Raw genomic sequence first — 13,053 nt, forward strand, 5'->3', positions numbered from 1 at the left:
AGATCAATTTTTGAACCTTTAGAATACTACCTATTTAGAAGTAGGAAACTTGCTACAATTAGTTCAATGAAAAGTGATATTTTAAAAATTCAACCAGGAAGACATCTATAATAAGGTCATAATCTATTGTTTTCCCCCTTAAACTGTTGCCCTGGACAAAACTCTCACAATGGCCGAGAATAGAGTAAAAAGGGAAAATTATATCCTTTGAAGACACTACAGAGATAGTTTCAGTTCTTAAAAATCAGGAAAAGAATACAGGTGTGTTGGGTCACCATGATGTACACTTAAATATCTTAAAATTTTATTTGTCAATCATACCTGAATAAAGCTGAATTTTTAAAAAACTCAGAAAAAGAATAGTCTAGTCATAGAGAAAACAAGGTAAATAACAAAGATATGAAATGTTTTAGTGGGATGAGTTGCAATGACTGAGACCCATGAAAACTCTAGCATAAGATGAAAGCAAGTCAACCTCACCAGAAGACAACTGTTCCTGATATGAACACTTGAAGAGATCCTTACCCAGCAACTAGGTTTAGTGAAAAAATAATTGCTTCAACATCATCATCAGTATTTATATAAAGTCATGAAAGCTAAGGTTTTAAAAAAATTTAAATGAAAAATTTTAAATACACAAAATTACAATGTAAAATATAGGTAACAAACGAAATCTAAAAGAGAAAACATTTAATATAGGCTAACCAACTTCTCAACCAAGAAAAACTATTTTAATTTTTTTCTGAAAGTGATGAGAAGCTACTGTCTTAGTGAAAGCTGAAGCAAAGAAAAGGAGAAACATGGAAGTTGTAATGTGTTGACAAAGTGTTGGAAGAACAAGGAAGGAATGTTGCTAACATGTGCTTTCTTCTTTCTAAAAATTTAGCAAAAGTTAGACTACCCCCAGTGTGTCAAAGAAGAGGCAAATGGCAGCTTAAAGACCTAAAATGTGGGGTGCCTGGGTGGCTCAGTCGGTTGGGCATCCGACTTCGGCTCAGGTGGTGATCTTGCAGTCCGTGAGTTCAAGCCCCGCGTCGGGCTCTGTGCTGACAGCTCAGAGCCTGGTGCTTGTTTCAGTTTCTGTGTCTCCCTCTCTCTGACCCTCCCCCGTTCATGCTCTGTCTCTGTTTCAAAAATAAATAAACGTTAAAAAAAATTAAAAAAAAAAAAAAGACTTAAAATGTTTAGATCTATTAGATCTCAGTGTTTCCTGACCTGTTTAAACAGGATATTTACAAAAGAACATCTCTAGATCTCTTTCCCCTCCTCTTATCTCTAATTTAACTAAGAAAGGATTTTTTTTCACTTTCAAGGTAAGTTAAATAGAAAGTTCCTTCAAGATAACTTAGCCACATGCTTCTCAATTTTTTAATTACAGTAATTCAAGAAGCCAGAAGAGCAAAGAAAGTGTAGTTTTCTCTATTCAGTATAATAATTTAACTACACTACACATAAATAAGCAACTACACACCTTGATTTCCAAGAAATGTAAGAAGAAACTATTAAAAGAAATATTGTAGTGACTTTTCCATAAAGTAAACATAACGTGATCCTTAAGAAAACAAAGGGCCAGATACACATCTAGCCTGAACTAAGAAAAATATAAATTATTAGTGGGAAGTTTAGATTTCTTTCCTAAAAATAATTTATCCCAATAGATGACATAATCAAAATTTAAAAATGTTTAAACAAGTATATAGCACTGTTTAGAACACACAAAACATTAAAACACCAATGAACCAGACTGCAGATTCAAGTATGAAACTTAGTGATCAATTTTACTAGGAATCTACTTTCTTGGAAATTTCCTAATTGGTTTAAACTTGACTTGTTCTAAGAACTCTATTTACTATAAAAATGCCTGTGATATTATTTCCTTTAAAGAAAATGATCAGAAAGGATAAATTATCTGGTAATCTGAAAGAACTGGGAAATTACTGAAGGTTTCGGTGAAGACAGTTAAGGAACAGTAACGACTTCCATCAGGAAACTATTCTTGAACAAAATTCTCCCAAATCCAACAGAGAGAACAGGTAAGCCTAAGGGTTTAAAGTCTATCCTCCTATTCACCTTCCTACAGACAATCGACAAATTATGCAAGGAATTCAATAACATTCATTCATTCATTCCTAGTTTCCTCTCCCATCCTTGCGCAACTCATACTTTCTGCTCCTTTGAATTTTCATTCTACTTTGTAAATTCCAAAACATATCATGTTGTTCCATGCCATCAGACCTTCAAGGAATGTCCTTTTCCAGTTCCATTGGTTCAAGCAAACTATTTATCCTCCAAAACCATACTGAGGCATCACCTCTTTGCTGATGTTTTCTCTGACCTGCTAACCCCTAAATAAGAGTTATGCATTCTCTCTATGGCACTTCTATATCTTATTAAAAATATGTATCAGTGCACATATTACCTTATATTGCAATTAATTATTTACATGGTCTCTCTTCCCTATCAGAATGTAAACTCATGATAGTACCTAAAACTTACTAATCTTTATTTACATACAGACTCTTGGTACTGTTGGGCTAACCATATGAGTAAACATGTCGTTAAGAACTCTGATTCCTTTCCTTCTCAGCTTTTACTTTTCAGACCAAAAACCATCAACCTTACAATATTATCTCCATAATGTCCACAGTTTCACTATGTAGAATACAGTTTCCCATAAAAACAAAGCTACAAAGAGATATTTAGCAATATTTAAATTAAATAGTACTTGATGGTATTGTATAAGAACTCCTCATATTATTATTTCAATGGAAAAATATACTTTGAGTTCCAAGCAAAAGCCTATAATTTTGGGGGAAAATTTTTGGTTGGAATTAAAATAACATTTATATGTGTAATCATTTGGTAATTTCACCCCCATTTGACCTAAACCCTAAAAATTTAAGAACTCTGTGCATTTTGTTCTTCACTGTGTACCTTAAGCACACATTATGCTAATAAGTATACGTGAAAGCAAAGATGGGAAAGAATGAAGGAAAGGCAGAGGGAAGGCAGAAGATAACACAGGATGGAGAGATGAATGAATTTTATTTAAAAACTGATACAGGGGCGCCTGGGTGACTCAGTCAGTTAAGCATCCAACTTCAGCTCAGCTCATGCTCTCACGGTGTGTGAGTTCAAGCCCCACATCAGGCTTTCTGCTGTCAATGTAGAGCCTGCTTCGGATCCTCCCCCCACCCTCCCCCACCACCCCTACCCCTCTTGTTCTTGCGTGCTCTCTCTCTCTCATAAATAAACATTAAAAAAATAAGTTAAAAATAATTTTTTTAAAAAATAACAAAAAGTAAAAATTGATACAATAACATAGCTTTAACTGCCATTTCTACTAAAGTAACTCCAAATCTGTATCTTCCTATCAACTTGCCTTTTCCAATAACTCATATTTCCCAGTCTTTCAGGACATCTCAACAAGAGTTATCTGATAGAACTTTAAAGTCAATGTGTGAGAAAGCTTATTTTTATCAATTTTCCTATAAAACAAGCACTTTTCTCCAATAACTAATGGGGGAAGAGATAATGGTGATGGTTATACAACTACCTATTTGTCAAAACTCAGTGAATTGCTAAAAATGTGTCTTCTGAGAACAGATAAAATAGAAATAAATCCATAATTAGACACCTATTGGTAAAAACATGTAGACCATCAAATATACAAAAACAGCTTTTAAGTTACCAGATAGACTGCTCAGCAGAAAACAATGAAATAGGATCTTTAAAGGATGAAGGGAAAAGAGCCATCATATTAGAATTTTATATCAACCTGAAGTATCATTGACGAGTGAGGGTAAAATGAAGGTACTTTGAGATAGAAGCCACTGAAGAATGTATTTCAGCAAAATGTAAACCGAGAGAAAAGGGAATGTAGCAGAGACTACAACAATCTATATCCATTTTCCTCTTCTTTTTAGAACCAAACTCCACACCTACTGGATTTTTAGCTATGCCTACAATTTCTCATTTTAAGACTGTACTGTTCACCTTTCCCTGCTACATATCTAGCTGCAGCCATATGCCTAAATCTAGGCCAATGAATGTGGGACAAAGTAGTGCAATTTCCAAGTCACCTCCAACTTGAAGACAAACTATGCTGCACTTCTCTTCTCACTTCCCAAGGGCCAGAATGAGGAGGTGACCACAACCCTGTTTAATAGTGCCATCACCACTACTCTAGAGGATAGCAGAGCAGCAAGACAGAAAAGACCAAGCTGCTCTACAGCCTGTATTCACTCCCTCGGTTATGAAGTGTTATGTATTGCATAAAGCTGCGATATTTCTCAGTTTCTTTGCTACAGCAGCTTAATATGTAAACTAGCTTTATAGGGAGAACACAAAAGAAAAGTAAGCACATTTTTAATAAAATTAGTTAGAAACAGAATTAATTACTGACCGTAAAAAAGCAACTACATTGAGTAGACATATGCAATGAGTAGTTAAATAACATTAGAATCCATGTTTTAAGTAAAAATATGAAATACTGAGTACTTTTAGTCATTGTTAGGATTATTTATAGTTAAGTATGTTAAAAATTGGGAGTAATAACAAAGAATAAACCTGTACTGAATAGCTTTTAAACCAGCATAGGGAAAAGAAAGGAATGAAGCAAATTCTACCAATCCAAAAAGGTGAAAAAACAAGATATAGGGTGTCTTGAACCTGGGTGGCTGAGTGAGTTGAGAGCCCAACTCTTGATTTTAGCTTAGGTCAGGATCTCACGGTTCATGGGTTCAAGCTCTTAGTCAGGCTCTGTGCTGACAGCTGACAGTGTGGAGCCTGCTTAGGATTGTCTCTTTCCCTCTCTCTCTGCCCTTCCCTTGCTGGCACATGTGCTCTCATGAACTCTCTCTCTCTCAATATAAATAAATACACTTAAAAAAAAAAAAAAAGAAAGAAAACAAGATATAAATACAAAGAGAGGAGAATAAGGGCAAATAAAAAATATAAACCAATCAGAGTCGGTTTTTTAAAAAAAATTTTTTAACGTTTATTTATTTTTGAGAGAGACAGATAGAGTATGAGCTGGAGAGGGGCAGAGAGAGAGGGAGACACAGAATCCGAGCTATCAGCACAGAGCCCAACGTGGGGCTCAAACTAACAAACCATGAGAACATGACCTGAAGCAAAGTTGGCCACTTAACCCACTGAGCCACCCAGGCACCCCAGAGTCAATTTTTTTAATCTAGCTATTTATAGTTTATAAAAAGAAACACCTAGAATTATCAAAAATTTGTATCTACCAAGCAGCATTACTTCAAAATGTAAGAGGCAAAAACTAACAATTACCAGAAGAAACTGAAGAATTCACAATGAGAAATTTTAACAAATCTATATCATTAATGGAAAGATATAGAGGTATAAAGATATGGCAGATATATAAAGTCAACAAATTAACAAAGAATTCTATAATGAACACACAAAGAACATGCATTCTTTTCTATTATATATATATTAAAATTGGAAAAAAACCACATGAGAGATGTGTAATATTCATAATTGACCACATTAGTCTCCAAAATTTAAAAATAATTCACGAACACATACCTCTACCAACCACTCTCCCCCAAAAAAGAGTGAATGCAAAAAATAAGTTAATTCTTAGACAAAAAACATTTGATGGTCAATTACACTGAGGTCCAAATCTCTATACTAAAGAACAGTTAGATTAAAACAGTAATAAAATAATATTTCATACTCATTACACTGGAAAAATTAAGAGGTTAAAAATTATGAAATGTTGGCAAGGATGTGAAGAAATATGAGGTCTCATGCACTGCCATTGGGAAAATTCATTACCCAATCACATCAGTAAGTACAGGAAAGCTGAAGATAGCCAGGCCTAAGATCCAGCATTTCCACTTTTAGGCATATACCAAGAACTCTTTTTTGTTCACAAAAAAACACATAGAAGACAGTCATTACAGTATTGTTTTTACTGGCATAAAACTAAACAATGTATATGTCTATCAATAGAAAACAGAAGAAGAGATAAAACATTCCATTGTACTCATACAAGTCCATCGCATTCATACAATTAAATAACATACAGGACCTATAAAATGTAAAATTTATGCTGAGCAAAAACAAGCAGGTCACAAAAGAGTTTGTAGTATATATATCATTTATATAGACTTTAAAAACAGAAAACTTGGGGTGCCTGGGTGGCTCAGGTGGTTAAGCATCTGACTTCGGCTCAGGTCATGATACCGTGGTTCATGAGTTAGAGCCCCGCATCGGGCTGTGTGCTGACAGCTTCGAGCCTGGAGCCTGCTTTGGATTCTGTGTCTCCCTTTCTCTCTCTCTGCCCCCCACCCCAGCTTGTGTTTTTTTTCTCTCTCTCTCTCATAAACAAAATTTTTTTAAATAAATAAATAATTTAAAAACCATGGAAAATAGTAGTTGTAGACACAGACATCTATATGCCAATAATATAAAAACATACATAAAAATAATAAATATCAAAACATTTTGCAGTCAAAATATTGGCTACAGTGGCATGGGGAAAGAGAATGGGATCAGGAAGGACTATCAGGACCTCAACTGAAAAGTATCTCAAGTAGCTGAACTGCTCATCGCGATAAATAAAAAGGCATGATAGTGATAGCTTCAACTTATAGCAACTGACATATCAAATATGTTAATATTAACTACATTTTTATAAAGTCTTATAATAATTACTTTGTGTGGAGAGATGAGAAATTAAAACAGTAATAATATTTTTAAAAATACAAGAATACAGACAATACCTTGGAGGCACGAATCTGCCTGTGAACATCCGTTAGCTGTTGGATTTTGTATTCTAGCTCTGAAATCTGGGCTTGAAGCCATGTCCATCGGCTGCCAACTCTTGCTCTGTCTACAAGCCACTTCCATTCAGTACTACTGTTACTGTGAATAAGACAAACACTGTTAGTAAAGGCACAAAGGCAATCAAATTTTCACAGACTAAATAAATTCCTGGACTCCTGTCATATAATCCCCAATTCCTTTATAAAACACCTAATTACATGCAAGAATCACATATCAACTTATCAAAGAAAAAGTTTTAACTTCCTTATCTTTCTATCCCAACAAATGCTTGCTTTTATTATTACATACCCAGTAATAAGATCATCTCTTCTGTTACTTAATACTTTATTAATGCACAAGGGCTGAAACAGGAGTGGGCCAGCAAAGGAAAGGAAACAGGAATGATACTAATAACACATAAAAACTTACATGAAGCTTTTATATGTAAACAGAAGTACTGGAAGTACAGTCATTTGAACTGTGCTAGATCTAAATCTATGTAACAAATGTAACAAACCACAGCAATTTTATTATATGCAATTTTCATTCACTAAAACAGTGGTCATTGTTAGCTAAATACCTAAACTCAATTTAAATATATTGTCAAAAAATACCAAAAATATGCCCTACATTTCAAATAAGCCTACCAAATACATAAGTCCTGGGATGTTTATTAAGGTTAACAGTGTGTTAAAACCTGATTCTCAGGATTCAGAGACCAAAGATAATAAGGAATTTATATAAAAGGGGCGTCTGGGTGACTCAGTCGGTTAAGCGTCTAACTCTTGGTTTCAGCTCACGTCGTGATCTCACTATGTGAGTTTGAGTCCCACGTCAGGCTCTAAGCTGGCAGTGTAGAGTCTGCTTGGAATTCTCTCTTCTCTCTCTGCCCCTCCCCCACTTCCTGTCTCTCAAAAATAAATATATGAACATTTTTTTAAAAAAAAAATTATATAAAGACTTTCTTTCAGGCATATTTGAAATTAAGGGTTGAACCCTAGCTCCTCTACCTTTGAGCAAGGGCACTGCCCTAACCGATAGTTTGTCAGATTACAGTTAATTGTCTTTATGAAAATATTCCAACTAGAAAACAATTATTTGGGATTAGACTAATTAGGAGCTTCAGATTGCAAAGGAAAACATGACAGAAATTGAAGATATAAATGAAAAGCAATAATGGCAGAATACAAACTTTATGAAAATTGCTTAAAAATTCCATTTACAGTCAAAACTCATACAATGTACAACACCAAGAGTGAATCCTAACATAAAGTAAAGAACTAACTGATAACAATTTGTTCACGGACGTTCATAGACTGTTACAAATGAACTACGCTGGTTTGCCGTGTATTAATAGTGGGGGAGGTTCTATCAGTGTAGGGATGGGGGTATATGGGAACTCTCTGCATTTTCTGCTCAAATTTTCTGTGAACCTAAAACTGCTCTAAAAAAATAAAGTTTATTAATTTTTACATATTTAACCATAATTGAATTGAATGTCTTCCATACACACTTTAACCAGAGTAAATATTTCTTTTAAAGATCATTTGTTGGGGTGCCTGGCTGGCTTGGTTGGTAAAGTGTGCTATTTTTGATCTCAGGGTTGTGAGTTCGAGCCCCATGTTGGGTGTGGAGATTAAAGTCTTTAAAAATAATAAAAATAAAATTAAGCAAATAAAAGATCATTTGTTGTGATGAGTGTGTCATATGTAAGTGCTAAATCACTAAACTGTATATCTGAAACTAATATTACACTGTATGGTAACTAACTGGAATTTAAATAAAAACTTAAAAAGAGGGGCAGCTGGATGGCTCAGTCAGTTAAGCATCTGACTGTTGGTTTTGGCTCAGGTTACAATCTTACAGTTGATGAGTTTGAGCCCTGTACTGGGCTCTGTGCTAATAATGCAGAGCCTGCTTGGGATTCTCTCTGTCTCTCTGTCTCTCTCTGTCCCTTCTCGCTCATTCTCGGTCTCTCTCAAAATAAATAAATAAGCTAAAAACAATAAATAACTTAAAAATAAATTATCATTTGTTGTCAGAGAAACAATACAATCATTACAACTTTACTATATAGAATATATTCATTATAACAGGATTTTACATTAAATTAATGTTCCTAAAGAGCTATTTTTGTTAAGATTCCAACTGCATACAATATGATTGAGGAGACCTTCATATAAGTTAGGAATTCTCTTGGTATCATTATGTATGTAGTTTGTAGTCATTATTCTGCTTCTGTAAATGACACCCTTTTAAATCATATTTTCATAATTATGAAAACAATAAAAGAGAATGTCTATTCAAAATAATATTTATATAGAGGCACCTGGCTGGTTCAGTTGGAGGAGCATGCGACGCTTGATCTTGGGTCGTGAGTTCGAGCCCCACGTTGAGTGTAGAGATTACTTAAATTAATTTAAAAATATATAATATTAGCTCTTCCCTTTTGCAGCCATTGCTGAAGCACCAGCAGCCAAAATGAAGTTCAATCCCTTTGTGACTTCCGACAGAAGCAAAAATCGCAAAAGGCATTTCAATGCATCTTCCCACATTCACAGGAAGATTATGTCTTCCCTTCTCTCCAAAGAGCTGAGACAGAAGTACAAGTTTCGATCCATGCCCATCCAAAAGGATGATGAAGTACAGGATGTGTGAGGACACTACAAAGGTCAGGAAATTGAAAAAGTAGTTCAGGTTTATGGGAAGAAATACATCATCTACACTGAACGAATACAGTGAGAGAAGGCAAACGGCACACCTGTCCAGGTGGGCATCATCCTATCAAGGTGGTTATCAGTAGACTAAAAGTGGACAAAGATCACAAAAAGATCCTTGAACATAAAGCCAAGTCTCGCCAAGTAGGAAAGGAAAATGGCAAATTAGAAGGAAGAAGCAACTGAGAAGATACAGGAATAAGGTAATCTTATATACAACTTTAAATAAAAACTGTTAAAATGAAAAAAAAATTAAAATAGATACGAATATCTATTATTCATAGATAATAATACTAACTGCCAATCATAAAATTAGTGAGAAAAGCAAGGGCCATGGCATGTAGCACTTGTACAGGTAATTGTAAAGTGTTGGATTTTATGAAAAAAGGAAGTTATTAGCAAGGCAGTAACAAAAAAATTTTTTCCCTAAGCACTCTGGCTACTAGGTAGAGAAAGCATGATAGTGGGATATGAAAGGTAATAAGGAAATCAATTAGATACAACTATAGTAAACTGTGTGTGGTACAGATAATTGTGATCTCTATGTATTTCACTTAGGTTGGATCCATGTAACTAGCTTTGACCAATGGGCTGTGGGCAAAAGTGATATCGTCATTTCCAGTCCACCAGACAACCTTCAAAGCCACTACTGCAGACAGTATAGCTACAAGATGTGTTGGTTGGGGATCACAACCCAAACCACATTAGATTTTATGCACGCCACAGTAAACCTTGGCTGTGTTTAAACTACTGAGATTAGAAGGTTAATTCGTTACTTGAGAGCCTATTCTGACTAAAACACTGAATAAAAAATGAAAATGGCATGAACCAATAAGGGAATGGAAGATAAAGAAGAGATGAAGATAAGAGGATGGGTTCAAGGTTCATTTTAAAGCTGAAAGGACTTGCAGAGTATGGTTTGGGAATAAGCATGGGGAAATCAAAGACGATCTTAAATATTCCTTCATTAAATTTAGTTCCAGTTGAAAATTTCCCTATAACACACAATTTTGTTTGGTTGTCAAACTCACAATTAGCTAAAAAAGAAAAAAAAAATGGGTGGAGTTCATGTTATTGTACTTCTAGCAAAAATATTCTCATAGGGAAGTTGTTTATAAAAATTATGTTTGGGGCACCTGGGCGGCTCAGTCAGTTAAGTGTCTGACTTCAGCTCAGGTCATGGTCATCAGTTCATCATGATGGTCAGGTCAGTTCATCAGTTCGAGCCCCACACTGAGCTGTCTGCTGTCAGCACAGAGTATGCTTCGGATACTCTGTCCCTCTCTTTCTCTCTGCCCTTGCCCCCAACTTGTGCATGCTCTCTCTCTCAAAAATAAACAAACATTGGGGGTAGTGGGTAAAAAATAAATAAATAAGTAAATAAACAAACATTAAAAATTATTTTTATGTTCACACATTATATTAAATTATATTAACACAAAAAAATAGTAATATCAGATCAAATTTATGTAAACTAAATAATCCTGGGACTTGTAATACATGAAATGAATTTTCTATAAAAGATACCTTATCCTTTTTTTTTTTTTGGAAAGTCAATCCAATTTTATAGGATAAAAAAAAAACAATAATTTATCCAAAAGTTTATGCCAGTAGTCAAAATGGGATATGATTTATGGCAAATTTCAACTGAACTAGAATTAAGTATGAGATTATCAGCTTACGTGATGGCTGATCACATATAACCACACTGAAATAATACAGAGATCCATGGGTTTAGATGCACATTTTGGAAAGAGACAGATACCTTATCCTATATTTTAATAGGACCTAATAAAATCTGTTTGGTATGGTTAAAAATGACAAAAAAGCTTCACCACCAAAAATGTTCCCTTGTTTAAAAACATATCTTTCTAAAAAATAATTATGGTTGTAAACATGTTACAGATAAGCACATGGCTATTTCACTCAAAGTATATTAACACCTGTTATATCTCAAAATCAAGACATGTCTTATGTAAACAACTTATATGACCAATGATTTAACAGCTAATAAAACTTAGAAGGTAAGTACTGACAACATAGCTGATACAACAACAAACCAGGAAGAATATGTGTATACCGAGTATCCTCTCTTCCCAATCAGCATATAAACCTGGCCTGCCAGACCACTAAGAAACCTGACTCCCTGCATTGAGTTGAACAAATCACAGACCACCACATGCTGATGATAAGGTGGGGTTCCTACTTCCAGTGAAAATCAGGGCAAAGACATCTGTGAGTGGAAACCACCGGAGGAGTGAGACTAGTCATTCCCCAGGAAGGTAGCATATTCCTTCAGTACCCAACCTTGCTTATTTGCAGTCACCACTTAACTTGCGGGGAAAAAAAAAAAAAAAATGCAAGCTATTTAGATCAAGTGGTTTTGAGTACAATTTCTCTTGATACTAACTTCTTGTCGACATCATGAACCTACATCCCTGTTTTGATCTTGAAGTGTAGTTCCCAGAATAAGACAGAGCTTTCTAATATTACATCTTAAAATACCAAGATTAAAGAGAGACTTATATTACTTCCGTTTTAACATAAAGATTTTGTTAGCTTACTGATAACAATGATAAAAAACTAGGATAAAAAATTAGAAAAGAAGATCCAATTGTGAAAAATTACAGTCCTAAGAAAAATAAGGTTTGTCCTGGGAAAAATACATTAAATTAGGCCAAACTTCTCTACTGGTGTTTGCTCACCCAGGAAGAGTTTATCTTTCCCTGGAATTTGATTCCTTCAGACCAGGGTTTTGCAAACATTTTCTGTAAGGAGGGAGACAACTCTGCCATTATAGCATATGAGCAGCCATAAATTAATGGGTGTGATGGTGTTCCAATAAAACTATTCACAAAAATAGGAAATGAGTAATCCTGAAAACAAAGAACAAGGCTGGAGGATCACAATCCCAGATTTCAAGCTATACTACAAAGCTAAAGAGAGCAAAACAGTATGGTTCTGGCACAAAAACAGACACATAGATCAACAGAACAAAATAGAGTTCATAAATAAACCCATGCTTATATGATCAATTAATCTATGACAACAGAGGAAAGAAAATACTATCAGTAAAAGATAGTCTCTTCAATAAATGATATTGGGGAAACTAGACAGCTACAGGCAATAGAATGAAACTGAACCATTTTCTTATACCATACACACAAAAAAACTCAAAATGGAATCAAAAATCCTAAATGTAAGACTGGAATTCATAAAACTCCTAAAAGAAAACATTTCTTGGTTACTGATCTTAACAACGTTTTTCTGGATATGTCTCCTCAGGCAAGGGTGACAAAAGCAAATATAGAGTATTGGGACTACATCAAACTAAAAACTTTTGCATAACAAAGGAAATCATCAACAAAACCAAAAAGGCAACCTACCAAATGGGAAAGGAAATGGTATATTTATGTTTTAAAATCCCTTGCATAACATCAAATATTGACAACTAGGAACACATAAATAAAGGTAATAAATGAAATTTTAACTAATCCATAATACAGGGCCTTAAAAGAATACAAAAGCCAACTAC

The 13,053-nt window shown here is 34.5% G+C and overlaps 1 protein-coding gene and 1 pseudogene across 9 annotated transcripts in view; one reads left to right on the forward strand and one right to left on the reverse strand.

Annotated features, from left to right (window-relative positions):
* The window catches only part of KANSL1L (KAT8 regulatory NSL complex subunit 1 like), a 134,043-nt gene that overhangs the window by 87,504 nt on the left and 33,486 nt on the right, over window positions 1-13,053 (reverse strand). For all 9 annotated transcript variants that reach the window (XM_042950004.1, XM_042950003.1, XM_042950000.1 and 6 more), the window contains exon 3: window positions 6,759-6,900. In XM_042950004.1, coding sequence (XP_042805938.1) covers window positions 6,759-6,900 — 142 coding nt within the window. The remainder of the gene's footprint in view (window positions 1-6,758; window positions 6,901-13,053) is intronic.
* LOC122226575 lies at window positions 9,163-10,783 on the forward strand (annotated as a pseudogene).

This window comes from Panthera leo, chromosome C1 (assembly GCF_018350215.1).
Source record: "Panthera leo isolate Ple1 chromosome C1, P.leo_Ple1_pat1.1, whole genome shotgun sequence".
Lineage (NCBI taxonomy): Eukaryota > Metazoa > Chordata > Mammalia > Carnivora > Felidae > Panthera > Panthera leo.